Source organism: Crocodylus porosus, unplaced genomic scaffold (assembly GCF_001723895.1).
Source record: "Crocodylus porosus isolate Cpor-Errol unplaced genomic scaffold, CroPor_comp1, whole genome shotgun sequence".
NCBI classification, from domain to species: Eukaryota; Metazoa; Chordata; order Crocodylia; family Crocodylidae; genus Crocodylus; species Crocodylus porosus.
Window position 1 is genome coordinate 379111 of NW_017728928.1, and position 13769 is coordinate 392879.

Below are 13769 nucleotides of genomic sequence, written 5' to 3' on the forward strand. Positions count from 1 at the left end.
GGACCCCACAAGACCCGGACCCTTCTGGGAGCAGGAATCGGCCCCAGGCAGACGGGGGCTCAGCCCTCCTTCCACCCCCGAGCCCCCGGGCCTGGGGCTGGCAGCACCGACGCGCTGCTTGAGGCCGGGCGGATGCTGCACGGCCAGGTCTGGGCCACCCTGGAGCAGGGGGCTGTCTCGGCAGGGCTCCCCTGGCAGCGCAGGCCGGCTGGGAACGGGGCAGATTTATCGCCCTTGGCACGGAGCCGAGAGGCCCGGCCGGCATCTGGGCAGTTACCGGGGTTTCCTGTCGCTGCCGAAAGCATCCAGAGCACAAACGCTGGGAACCCCGGCGCTGAGCTGGGACCCCGACGGGGACCTGCACCGCGGGGGCCACAGCCCAGCACCACGGCATGGGACGGAGCCACGGGCCCAGCCCACCCAGGGGCAAGCCGGCAGGGGCGGGCCGGCATGGACACGGGGCCGTGCCCTCAGCCCGGAGGACGCCGAATGTGGCACCCAGAGCCCCAGACAGACGGAGGCCGGGCCCGGTGCATGCACTGCCCAGGGCCGCCTCGCAGCCTTGCAGGGTGCCAGGGGCAGGCAGCCCGCAGCACCGGTAACGCAGGGCTGAGGTTGCATCATGGAGAAGTCGGAGCAAAGCCCCCGAGACCCAGCGGCACTTCCCTCCTGGCTCGGGGCCAGCTCCCCCCACCAGCTGAGCCAGCTGCTGGCTTGGCCTCCAGCTCCGGGGACGGCGCGCGCCTCCTGCCAAGGGCCCCGAGGCCCAGGACAGCCTTGGGCAGCTCCCGGAGGGGAGAGCGGGGGAAGCTGCAGCCGCCGGAGGCTGCATGAGGCAAAGAGGGAGCCGGGTTGCCTCATTGCCTCCCTCCCTTCCCCTCCTGCCTGAGACTCCGGCTCCCGCACCTGCTGCTCCTCGCCCGCTGCCTCTGGCCCCGCGCGCACGCGGGGGTGTGGGACGCCAGGGTGACGGGCACCGCGGCTGGGGCAGCGCCTTCACACCCCGGCAGTGACCGCCCAACTCCCGCAGCTCCCGGGGAGACGGGACCCCCGACTCGTGGGGGCGGCAGGAGCCACCAGCAGCTTCGCACCTCGGGCACGTGCCTAAAGCACCAAGGTCACGGCTCCAGCGCACGGAGCTCCCGGGTGGGGGACCCTGCCCTGCCCCGTCCCGGCCGGGGGAGCGCCCCGCGCACAGCTCAGCTCTGCGCTGCTGTGTCCAAACGGCTCGCAGGACCCTGCCGGCACCGATCAGGGCACACCTCTCCGGTGCAAAAGCCCCACTTCAAACTCCTTGAGGCCCCTGGGACCAGCTCCAAAACGTGGGTGCTCGGGTGTCTTAACCAGCTGCCCAAGCAGTGTCCGAGGGGCGGAGGCGGGAGAGGGTCAGGGGTCAGACGGGCCCCCACTGCCCAGCCCAGCAGCCGAGAGCAGCCTTGCCCCCGGGGCCGCGAGCTGCTTTCCCAGAGAGGAGCGGTGCTCCGCAGGGTTACATCCGCGCTGCCGTGCGCTTGCCTCCCTGCCCCGGGAGCTGGTAAAAGCCGGCTGACGTCGCCCCAGCAGCATCCAGGGGCTCAGGAGAGAGGGGCTGGGAGGACGCCATCGCCCCAAAGAGCCGGCTGCCGCCTGCAGCGACCTGCTGCGGGCCCGGAGGGAAGGAGAGGACGTACCCACAGCCCGCGGTGCCGCAGGGGAGGGTTTGCAGCCAGCCCGGAGAGGCGCGAGCAGTTTCCAGGCCGTCTCCGCATCCAGCCCCTGCGTGGGCTTGGGGACACCTCCCGTCTCGCTGTCTGGAAAGGAGTGAAGAGCCGGGGGTGCAGCGTGGTCTCCTGGCCGCCAGCCCTCCGGCATGGCAGACGCGGGCCAGGAGCAACGGAGCTGGAATGGAGCGGGCCCACGCGTGCCAAGGGCCGACCAGGACTGCCACGCGTCCCAGCCACGGGCCAGACGCCACGGGGCAAGGTGCAGGCAGGACTCCAGGCTGGGAGCCCCAGCCCCCGCTTCACATTTCGAGACGAAACCCCAGTGAGCCAGGAGGTCGCTGGCTGATCCAGTGGGCTTCAGCTTGGGGTGCCGGGCTGGGCCAAATCAGAGAGAGGAAAAGGAAAACACGGGGGGAAACGTGGTTGGAAAATAAATCCCCAGACAGGTTTCTCAGCCTCGCCTGCCTCCGTTCTCCGGCCTGGGGCACGGGCAGGGCAGGAGGGACGGCACCGACCCCAGGCGGCACCAGGAGCGAGATGCTGCAGGGATGCTTGTCCCGGGTCCCGGCGTCCCTGAGCCGAGTGAAATGCAACGGGAGCACCGTAGCGCCCCGGGGAAGGGCCGAGGTGAACAACCTGTGGCTCCAGCAGCCAGAAGGAGAAAAGCTCCGTGGTTTCCCAAGTGGTCTGGAAAAGCAGGCCCCACCACCCCCATAGCTTTTGCACAGGAGCTGCAGCAAGCCCCTAGGAGCAGCGTTAACCCGCCTCAGCCGGCGCGTCTCCTCCCGTGGGGGAACGGGCACCACGCACGAGCCCCCGACCACGCAGCTCAGCCGAGTGCCATCCGCTCGCGAGGAGAGCTACGCTGGCAGCTCCCGGCTCCGGGATTTGTTTTATATTTAAAAAACTATCTTCCTGTCTCCTGCAGGCCTGTGAAAGGCCGAGACACAAAGCAAAGAGCAGGGAGGACAGACGGGAGCCAGTGGTGCCCAGGAAACAGCGCCGCGCGTGCCAGGAAACCACGAGGGCCGTATGGGCCGTGCGGGGCCCGAGAGCTGCTCGCGTCGGACCCCTCGCGCTGACGGGGGCAGAGAGGCTGTGGCTGGCGGCGCTGCTTCTCTCCCAACAATGCCCATGTCCCTGGGAGGGCTGGCGAAGGCCCACACAGCACCGCGGCGCCTGGTAACGCGGCAGCCGTGCCAGGCCAGCTCCGGTTGAGCACGGCAGAGACACGGGGCAGTGCGACCAGCTGCGACTGGCACTCTGCCCTGCTGTCAGCATCTAGCACGATGGGGGGAAAACAGCTTGCGGTTCCTCGAAGGCGGAAACAGCAACGTCCTTTACACGGCTCCATCCCCAAGTCACCGCTGCTGGGCTGCAAGACAAAGCTGGGAGACGTCGAAGCCGGGCACGTCGCACCCAACAGACGAAACGCTGGCTCGTCAGGGCCCCGGAAACCCTGCCTGCTCGCCGGGGAGGGGGGAGACCAGGCAGCTTCCCTGCATCTCTCCTCCTTAATCTCATTCAGGAAAAATAGCGTATAAACGTTGCCAGCTTACACTCTGTCCTTTTTATTAGATTGCCCCAAATTGGCTTTGTCACCATGGCCATTAATATTTATTTGGAGCACACCTGACATTATTCGATTAGCAACCGCCCCGGGGAACACAGGCGGCTCAGCCCCTTCCGTGGCAGCGCAGACAGGCGCCGACGATGGACGCTCGGCTTATTCGGTTTGAAAAACCGCCTCTCCAAGAGGATGCAGGGCAGCAAAGGGCAACAGCACATGTTACACCCCATGTGTCCCCAGCAGCCCCCGGATGGGTGCATTGCCAATATACCCCTGCCAGGGCAGGATGCGGCCATCCAGTGAGAGGAGGGGTTAACAAAGCTGAGCATTGGCGCAGTCATGGAACAAGATACAGCAGCTTTGCAAAAAGAGGAGAAACAGAGACCTGGTCTGAGCTCCCCCAGGCCCCGGAGCCCAAAGAGGCTTTATCCTGGAGGCAAGCTGCAGATGCCAGAGGTTGACAGACCGGCAGCACCTTGCACTTGAAAACGCAAAGCCAGGCTGGGAAAGGGGACAAGGACATTTCCACTCCCTCCCTCGCCTGCCACGCGGCTGGATTTTGGGACCGCCTGCAGAGAAGCCCAGGGCACACGCGTCCCTGCACTGTTTTCAGTGTCAGCAGCAAAGCCTTGGGGGCATCCCTGCGGGGGCTGGAGGAGTGGGCTGTCTGCCGTGGCACCAGGTGGGGGTCTGAGAGGCCAAGAAACACCCTCCCGGCCCAGACTGGAAATCTTTCTTCCCTCTGCTGGTGGCTGGCTCAGGCCCGGATGCAGGTGGCTTCACACCTTTCTTTTCCCTGTTCCCTTCTGCCCATAAAGGCAGATGTTAGAGACTCAAAGCTCAGTCGGGTGCTAAGGGTTAGAAATGGAGATGCTCCTGCAGCAGGAGTTCCCCTGGTGGTTGCTTAGCAGCCAGAGCCCTCAAACCATCCCAGACTCCCTGTCTCCCGCTGGGGCAAGCACCTGAGGGGTCAAGCAAGTCCCCCACGATGTGCTCGTGCATTCACACCAGCACTGGCACATCAGTCACCTGAGTGCCCTGCACATGGGTGCGCGCCACAGCCACAGCCACGCCAGCCTGCCGGTTTCACTCGCAAGACGTGTTTCGTGACAATGCTGCCCAAACATTTCCTGCTCAGAGCCAGCAAACAGGAGCTCCGCCTGCCAGGTGAATGTGCTCTTGCATAACGAGGCAGGCAGCAATCGCTGACACCACGGGTTCTTGAGGCATTTCCCAAAATAGAAACTCCTCTGTCGCACAGGGCACAGCCTCCCCCACCCCGCCACAGGCCGGCTGACCGAGGGGCCGTGCTTGCATCCTCCAGGGCCCATCGCACCTGCTCAGGATGCCCAGGAGAGCCACGGGCTTCGGCCCCACTCGGCTACTTATCAATAAGGGAGCACATTGCGAGTTCGGCACCAGGAACATCCCATGCATTTGGCACCAGTGCCTTCCTACCGTGCTGCAAAGGGCTGGGAGAGGCTGCAAAAAGAGCCAGGATTCCTGCCCTGTGCACGCTGTTGGAAATCCCCAACCCAGCCCCTGAATGGGGGCAGCGACTGCTTCCTGGCCCCTGCACACTCAACCCGTTCACACTTGTCTAGGAAGTAGGAGCTGGGACCTCAGAGGACAAGCCGGTCTCAGGACAGCGAAGGCGAACGGTGGCAGAAGAGCCAGACAGGGTTTGCAAAGGAGAAACAGGCTCTGGCCCCTCGGGTCTCCAGAATACAGCACAGGAGTAGCAGCACTGGGCCCCTGGGAGCAGAGCGGGTCCAAGGCTTGGACAACGCACTGCGACCCCCGAGCAAAGGCCTGAGCACGTTTACCACCCGGCACAGAGGGCCGGGATCTTCTCTGCCCGGCTCGGGACAGGACAGTACCCACGCAGCAATGCAGGGGAGAGCCCTGCTAGGCTGGGAGGCTAATAATGCCTGACCAGGACTAACCCCATCCTGCTGCGAGGGAGCCCCACTCCCCAGCGAGGGCCGCGGGACTGGGGCCTCCTTGCCCTGGGGCCGTGGCCCGCGGGCTCCTCCAGAAGCATCACTCGGAAGAGGCTAATTATAACCGTGCAAGCATCCCACTGCACCTTATTAGATGCAGCAGGTGCTGCCGGGTGTCATTTATGGCAGATATGCTACCTGGCCATAAAACAAGCGTATAAAAATAGCCAAAAATGTAGCCAGGCAGCTTGAACCAAGACAAAGCAACCAGCCCAGCCGGCCCAAGCGCGCGGCCGGCAGCAGGTTTCAGCTGCACCCTGCCCACCCCGGGCTCATGGGCACGGCACGGGGTCATGCCCCAGCCTCGCACACTCCGTCTGCCTGTTGCACCGGGCCCTCCTGGCACCACGAATCTCTAACCGGGGCCTCAGGCTCTGCAGCAAAGTCCCTGATGACTTCAGCCCCCTCCTCTTTGGACTGCAGCTCGTTAAGAGGCGGGCCGCAGGTGCATTAGCCTGGCCCCTCAGCCCCGACGTTTCATCGTGGAGCAAGGGGGTGTTTGCATCTGAACAAAGCTCCGGAGCGCAGGACCCCTTCTGCTCCCAGGCAGCAGCAGGATGAGGCCATAAACCAGAGCCAGTCTGGCTGGGCTGCCTTTATGGGCCCTGCAGGGAGAGCTGCATGGGGAGCAGGCGGCAGGAGAGCATCCTACAGCACCTGGATGCTGGGCACAGCTCCATCCTGCTGCATCGCACCTCCTCACCCACGGCCCACGGCTGCATTGCTTGTCTGGGACATTCACCTCTCTTCCCTCTCCCCCAAGAGCCACGGGACGCCCTGCAGCTGGGGCTACTTGGACCCATCCATCTCGCACGGCCTGCCTCACCGCTTCCTCCAGGACCCAACAGAAAACGCAGTCGTTGCAGGCGGCACGGTGCGCTCGGGCACCGGCAGGCGTCTGGCTGCACAGAGCAAGCCAGTCCTCCCTCCCCATCCAGATGCAAGCGGCTCGTGTTCCCTGCCGGGATTACGGAGCGCAATGTTTTGGCTTTCAGGACTGCTAGGTTTTAATAATTTTCGCCTTCCTGTTCGAAGCACCCCCGCAACCGGCTCAGAGCATCCAGAGCCAGAGGCCGACTGTTTACCTTTGCAAAGTCCTGGCAGAGCGGTGCCCAATTCATTTGAACAGGAAAACGATTCAGGGTCTGGGTACAAACTGGTGGCCATCACATGCGCAGGGTTTTCACAAAACTAGGCTTGAAAGAGCTATTTTAATACCTTGCTATTTTCATCCATCAGTTCTGCATTGGCAGGGGAGAGTCAGAGCCATTCTGCCCATTTCACAGATGGGGAAAGCCGAGCCATGGGTGGGGGGAGGTATTTGTTTCAAGCATTTCAAATCTGAAGAGCCCAGGAGTCCCAACATTCCCAGTCCCCCCCCACCTCTCTTTTTAGCACACATGAATCACGGTCCCTGCTTTGTGCCCCTAGACACTGCGTGGCACTGGAGCTTCCCATTAGCAACCCCAATTCTGCACTGGTATTTCCATCAGGCTCACCCCCTGCTCCCAGTGTCACAATGGTCTGGGGGTCACAAGTGCCCATCTGGGAGCCACCGTGGGCCTGGGAGCCCTCCAGGGGAAGGCAATAATGGTATCTAGAGCTAATGCCTGCCTTGACACTGAAGTCGGGTTTCCTGGGATAAAGCCCTCTCCGGTCACCAGGAGGCAGCTCATGGAGCATCTTGGCCACTTATCTCACCGCGATGTAAGAGAAACTCAACAATCAGCCGTCAGACAGCGGGTGACAGACCCATGGCTGCGAGGAGACACCTGAAGATCCTGAGGCCAGCAGACGCCAGCGTAGGAACGCTGCCTGGTGGGATCACACGCACGGCTGCTTTCATAACAGACCGCCACACAATTAGGTGTCACAAAGAGCCAGCAGGTTTTTTTCCCCGTAAAGCAAACGCTGGAAAATTTCCAGGCGAAGTGTTGAGCCAAAGGAATGCGGAACGACCGTCGTGCTGCTCACGTGGAAACTCATTTCAAAAGTCATCGCTGCCTTCATCCCTTCCCACCGCAAACAGCTCCGGCAGCCAGACCGGCTCTGGGTCCGGGACGGTCGTGTTGTGCGATCGCTCCCAGGTTACATCGAGCAAGGGAGTCATTCAGGCTCGTCCCTGCGATGCTGACAGGCAGGCAGGCGGCACGAATGCCCGCGCTGCCCGGTGCCTCAGCCCGCCGGCGGCTGCACCCGGGCTTTCTGGATGTCGGCTACAACCGTGCCGGACACAGACACACGGCCGTGGCTTCGTGTGGAGGGGCAAAGTGGGCAGCAGGTGGCGCTCTTTTCCCATGACCCCCTCTGGCACTCCCAACACAGTACCACTTTCGGACGGGGGCGCTCCAGCCAGCCTGGGGGAAGCACGGCTGGACGGCACTGGCTGCAGGCCCAGCCTGAAGGGCAAAGTAGTTCCCCAAATGCCACGGCAGGATTCAGCCCCTTCCCATTAAAGCCTGGAAGCAGCAGACCCCCACACTGCACCCAACCAGCATGACACCAGCTCGGTAGGGCAGGGGCCAAGGCAAGCTGGTGCCCGAGACAGCAGCAGGCCCTGAAGGCCCAGCAAGGAGAGCACAGCGTTTGGCCCCTGGCATGGATCCCCTTGCAGCTGCCCTCTCCCCTCCAGGGCTCACCGGGGACCCCACACTGCTGGCCTGAAGCCCCGTGCTCCAACCCTAGTCCCAGCCTAGCATTTGCAGCTGACTGGCATTGAAGAGGAGCAGTAGCCACCCTTACTCCCACTCGGAGGCTGGGAGCAGAGACAGGCCCGAGCGCTGGCTGCTGCAGTGCAATTTGCTTCCTTTCTCATGCAGCTGCTGCGCAGGGGTCCCCACCTGGAAAGCAGGTACTGGAGCCTCCCTGAAGACACAGGCTGGACCACAAAATACCGGGGGGGGGGGGCAGAGAGTAAGAGGAGCCCCCTGGCAGCCTGCAGGCACCTGGGGCTGAGCCCCTTGGACTGAACAGGTCTCCGTTATGCAGCTGCCAGCACCAGAAAGGGCTTTGCTGAGAGTGGAGGTAGACAAGATCGTGACCCCCTGGGAGGAGGGTCCTGGGACTCCCTGCATGCGGGCAGGGGGCAGGTTCAGTCCAGGGGAAACCAGCCCACACCTGCCCCCACGTCCTGCACAACACAGAACAATTCTGCGGGAATTGGCCCATGGAAACAGCTCCCCCACGAGCCCAGAGCTAATGACTTTATTTTTTGGCAGAGATATTCAGAGTGATCGTGGCTTGACGCAGAAGCCGGTGAGCTGTGAGCTTTGGTCGAAGCAATGTCTGTGCCCAGGAGGAAGGGGCAGCGCAGAGCCAGGTCTCCCCGGGTCTCAGCTCCCTACCCTACCTGTGAAGGCTGTTCTTGGTACCGCCCAGCAAGGGACCGAGTCTAGGGCTCCTTGCTCCGATCCAGCAGCAGAAACGCAAACCAGACCGACGGGCACACAGTCACTGCTCCGGGTCTGACCCACGTCGTGCCACCCCTGCTCAGCTCAGAAGGAGAAACTCTCCCTCTTCTTTCCCCTTCCACGTGTCTCCTGCCTGCCCATGTCCCCTGCTTCTGCCACGCATGCCAGTCATCCAGGGCTATTTCCGGAAAGCAAAGACGTCCCGCGATTTCAGCCCTCTCTTGCCTTCGCTTCCGGGCTTGGGGGAAGGCAGTTCCACCAGGCCCCCGTACGGGCAGCTCTCTGACTCGGGGTGATGTCCAGAGCACTCCACGGCCGGGATGTAGCCGCTGTCCCACATGCCGCTCCCACAAAGCTTGCACAGGTCGTGCAGGCTGCAGGGGATGCGCGGTAACAGGCGGAACTGATACAGCAAACTCCGTGCCTGGAGCGGGGAGAGGAGGGGAGGCTCATTAGTGGCATAGCCAGAGCGCACGTTCTAGGCGCCGGGGCTGCCCGTGGGTCCGTTTGGCTCACACGAGGATCCACAGCAGCCTGGCTAGGGGCGACATGGATCCCAAGTGCAGCCAAAAGAGGCCTGGGAGGCATTTCCAGCACTGACTGCATTCAGCCACCGGAAGGTGAAGCTGTTGGGTCAGCCACAGAGCCGGCCCAGCCCAGACAACACTGGGCACAGCTCCTCCTTGCTGCTGGCTGACATGCCCCAGACATGCTGTGCAGCGACCACGGAGGAGAGGGGAAAGTCTGCTGCCTACCCCGCTGTCAGCAGTGAGGGCTATGTGCGTGTGCACGCGCGTGTGCGGGGCATCACCTGGCGTTACTGAGCACTACACTGAGACCATCATGCAGGGGAGTGTCACGCCTCTCATCATTCCTGCTTGACCTGAACAGGGGGCCTCACCCCAGGGCTGAGGAGCTGCAGGCTCCCTTTCCAGCCTCTGAACGCATGTGTGTGTTATCCTGCCTCTGAGTGGCGCGTCTAGACTCCCTGCACTTCCCAGGGTTGGTCTCACAATACGTGCTGCCTATAGACAGACCCCCACACCAATCATTCCTGCTGTGCCTATGGCCCACGCCGGGGACAAGTGAACAGGGAAATGGGAGTGTTCCCGCTCGGCCTCCCGCATTCAGAACCGCAACAGTCAGCCCACGCCGGCCCACAGCACTGACCTTCCTGAGTACGAGTTCCCCATTCATGTGCATAGCCAGGTTGCCAAAATGCAGCAGCATCTGATCGGTAGCCAGCTGCTGCTCAATGACGTCGTCCCCATAGATCACCACGATGGCCACACAGATAAAAAGGTGGAAGTAGTCGGTCTGCAGGAGCAAAGCAAGAGTTTGCGTTATGGGATGGGATGCTTGGGGCACCCAGTGCCCTGCCTCCCCCACCCAACCTGGAAAGACTCCTGGGTCGGGAAGGAGCCCTGTTCACACAAAGTTTGGTCCTGTCTGGGATGTGTGCTAGTGGTGAATAGCAAGCCAGTTCCCACTGGAGTCAAGCCACAAGCAGCTGCCCCCCTGAGGACAGAAGCGAGAGGAGGGTCATGGTTTTTCTAAGGGACCCATTATTTTAGGTCCCCAGCAGGAAACTACTTGCTGAGGCCACCCTGCTTTGCAGGTCTGAGGAGTTAAGCCCCCCTGGGGACACGATTCTTTGCTAGGTAAAGACAGGGGAGTGTCCTTACAGAGCACACGGTCCCTCACACAGATGCACTGTCTAGATGGATATCTCCCACTCCAAACACACGGGCCAGCCCATCGTGACTTCCGAGGGCAGTTCTGCAGGCTAATTTATGCAGAAACAAACATACAATTTGCGTGGGCTGATAAAGAGGCCTTTCCAAGTGTCCCTGCCCTTTTGCTCACTGGACAGGAGCAGACCAGCACTCAGCTGCATGTGGCTAGCTTGGAGCCTTGGGGAAACAAGCTACCATTGCCACTTAAAGTGAAGGTGATTCCTTTTGCACTGATGGGTTGCAGCAGGAGCCAGATCATCCCCAGGACTCAATCAAGCACCAAGCCAGGGTACAATCTGCATTGATTTCAATGATTTCTAAGGCAAGCGGCAGGGGATAAAACCAGCCCATTGAAAGATGAGACGCTATTTTAAGTGCATCGCAGTCACAACTCAGGGAGTGAAAAGGGGGCTGGGTCTGTGCAGTGATACTTTGCCTGGGTGGGTGCTCTCTCGTGCAACATACTGCATGAGCGTGGGGAAAGGCAGCTGCATCCATGAGTGTGGGGCCAGCTCAGGGCATGCACCTGCTCTGTGGTGCACCGTATTGCGGGCTGCAGCCTCACCTGGTAATGAGCCCAGCAGGCCTCCCACATGCGCAGGGCCTCCGCCTCCGGGAACTCGCGCTTGAAGCAGAGGAGGATCCAGCGGTGACAGAACAGCATCTGCAAGCCGTCCTCCCCCAGTGCGGCCAGGTGCTGGTAGAAGCGGGGGTGCATGAGCCGCAGCAGCTCGCGGAGGTACATCTGGAAAAGGTGCCAGCGCTCAGCTCATCCTCCACCCTGTGGCTGTCCCTGTGATGCCCCAGACCCAGAAGCACATGCCTGCCAGTGGCATCTCCCTCATCATCACACTCCAGCCTTGTTACACATAATTTTTCCCCTCTTTCAACAAGCCCCATGTTGGTATTCAGGCCTCAGCCATGCCACACCTGTTATATATTTTGCAAAAAGGACCAGCGTTGGCTCGTCAGTGCAGACAGAGCCTTACAGGCAGAGATTCAGCAAGATTCTTCCTGCCAGGGCAGGGGTCGGACTAGATGATCTGCTCAGGTCCCTTCCGACCCTAGAAACTATGAAAAGAGAGAAGACCAAACCCACTACAGCTTTGCTTTTAATGCTGCTGCTAAAAAAAGGAAGCCTGGGACTCAGAGCTCTAGGAGTGTAGCCTCACAAAACAGAGGACAGAGGTAGCTATTTCTGGAAACGCTGAGTTTTGACTTTCACTGGGTGGCGCAGACATTGCATTGGAAAACCAACTCTTGGGTACACTGGGGATGCATGTGTGTGCATGGGAACATCACACGCCACCAGTGACTTTTACAGCAGCTTTCCATGGCAAGAGGAGGCCACGGTGACCAGGACAGCATGTCTCCAGTTGGGAGCAAAGTGGTAGGATTGCCCAGCCAGGATGGAATTAGCTTTCCCCCGACAGCCTGAGGGTGCATCTAGATTTTTAAAAGAACACGCTACTTTAAGAAATGCTGCCAGGCAGATTGGGCCTGGCTTTGAGCTCTCCACATGCCCTGGGTCTGTGAAACCTTGGTCACAGACAACGGTTATTGGTGCATTTAAAAACAGATATCCATGGAAAAGTTTGCAGCTTGGACCAGATCATTCCTAAGTCACGTCTACAGCCAAATAATGAGGAATTAAATAAACCTCCCAGGAGCAAAGGCCAGGATGCAGACTCAGACACTCCACAGGCCCAGGAGCAGGAAGTACAGCACTTCTGGTTCCAGCTAGCACAGCTGCTCAGCGCAGCGCGGTGCTCGCAGCCCTCTGAGAAGCAGCACGAACTTGCTTAAGTGCAGCACAGTGCAAAGACGATGGGCCTCCTCCGGACACAGCCTGCGACTGTACCGCCTGAACCCCAAGCAGTACAGCCACGTTCATGTGGTGCTGCCTGGCACCGATCGGAGACCAACATCCCTCCGACAGCCTGGGGAGAAGGGAAGTTAAGGAAAGGAACGAGAGCCTCACCAGCTGCTTCTCCATATCCTCATCCCGGGGGGAGCTGATGAAAATAGTGTTCTGCATCAACCCCACGAAACACCAGAAAGTGTCCGACTCATCCAGGACCTCTGCCAGGATGGGGGCCACGAGGTCAGACATCCCCTGGGAGTAGCCAATGGTAGGGTTAAACACTGCATAGTTCAGCAAAATTCTCCTAGGAGGCATTAGACAGGAGAGGGTGAGATCCAGCGGGCACCTGTCACAGGTGACTCAGTCCCACTTCCCCCCTCCAAATCCCGCCCAACATGCAGACCCATGCAACTGAAAACTCCCTCCTGCTGTTTAAAGCATGAAGGATGCAGCTACAGCTAGAAAGCACGTAGCTTCCTGAGCAGCCCCCAGGGCCGTGTGCCCTCCAGCACAGCACCTCATGGCACGTGGGGAGAGAGTGCCCAGATGCCAGGCATGGCCGTGGAGGGTTAGACTGCCTAGTACCAGCTCTGATGAGGGGCTGGTTGGCCAGCCAGACTTCCAAACAGCTTGTAGCAATCTGGGACCAGGACTCACAACCACCCAGTCTCCAGGTAGGCTGCCTGCCCCCGAGAAGCAGGGCAGGAGAGAAGTATAGTAAAGGTAGGGAGAGAAACACAAAACAACTCTAGGGGAGGGAAACCCCAAGAGCTGGGGAGGGGACAGCAGGTGCTGGAAATCAAAATGGCAGGAAATAGCAGTTTAAACAGTAAAGAGTCACACGATGGGAACAGAGGAGCAATGTGGAGCAGGGGCTACATGCCCATCCCCAGTGCCCAAACCACTACAGCAGGCAAGATCTAGCTGCTCCCTAACCATGCACCAGAACCTGGGTGCAGCAGCTCCAGGGAGACCGGCCAGGTCCTAGGGAGCTTGGTCTTTCACCCCAGCAGCTGCAAACTGCCAGCTTCAGCTTTACCCAGGCACCTGCTGTGTTCCTGCAGTGGCTGCTTGATCCTTCAAGTGCCCTCACCCTTTGGTGTCCACCTCCTGGCTTCCCTGTCCACAAGGAACTAGGCCAGGGAGACAGGACAACAGGATGCGTTTCAATACTGACAAGTGCAGGGTGCTGCATGTGGGCAGTAGAAACCAGCAGCACACTTATAGAATGGGAAACTCCCTTCTCGAGAGCACAGAGGCAGAAAGGGATCTCGGAGTCATTACTGACTCCAAGATGAACATGGGGGGGAGGGGAGCCAGGTGTCCAAGGAGAGCGGTCGCTCCTCAAGGAGACGATCCTCCAAGCCCAAAGGAAGGTAATCCCAACAAGGATCAAAGGGAGTAGGAGAGCACACAAGCCTCCGTGGCTCACCAAAAGCATCCGGGAATGTCTCCTTGCTAAAAAGGAGGCTTACACCCAATG

The 13769-nt window shown here is 60.6% G+C and overlaps 1 protein-coding gene across 3 annotated transcripts in view; it reads right to left on the minus strand.

Moving 5' to 3' along the window:
- Nucleotides 1-8439: 8439 nt before the first annotated feature.
- Nucleotides 8440-13769, minus strand: part of TBC1D16 (TBC1 domain family member 16) — a 34600-nt gene continuing 29270 nt past the window's right edge. For all 3 annotated transcript variants that reach the window (XM_019542265.1, XM_019542263.1, XM_019542264.1), the window contains exons 9-12: nt 12404-12590; nt 10988-11167; nt 9857-10003; nt 8440-9110 (exon numbers count right to left, since the gene is read on the minus strand). In XM_019542265.1, coding sequence (XP_019397810.1) covers nt 8865-9110; nt 9857-10003; nt 10988-11167; nt 12404-12590 — 760 coding nt within the window. In that variant the 3' untranslated portion in view covers nt 8440-8864. The remainder of the gene's footprint in view (nt 9111-9856; nt 10004-10987; nt 11168-12403; nt 12591-13769) is intronic.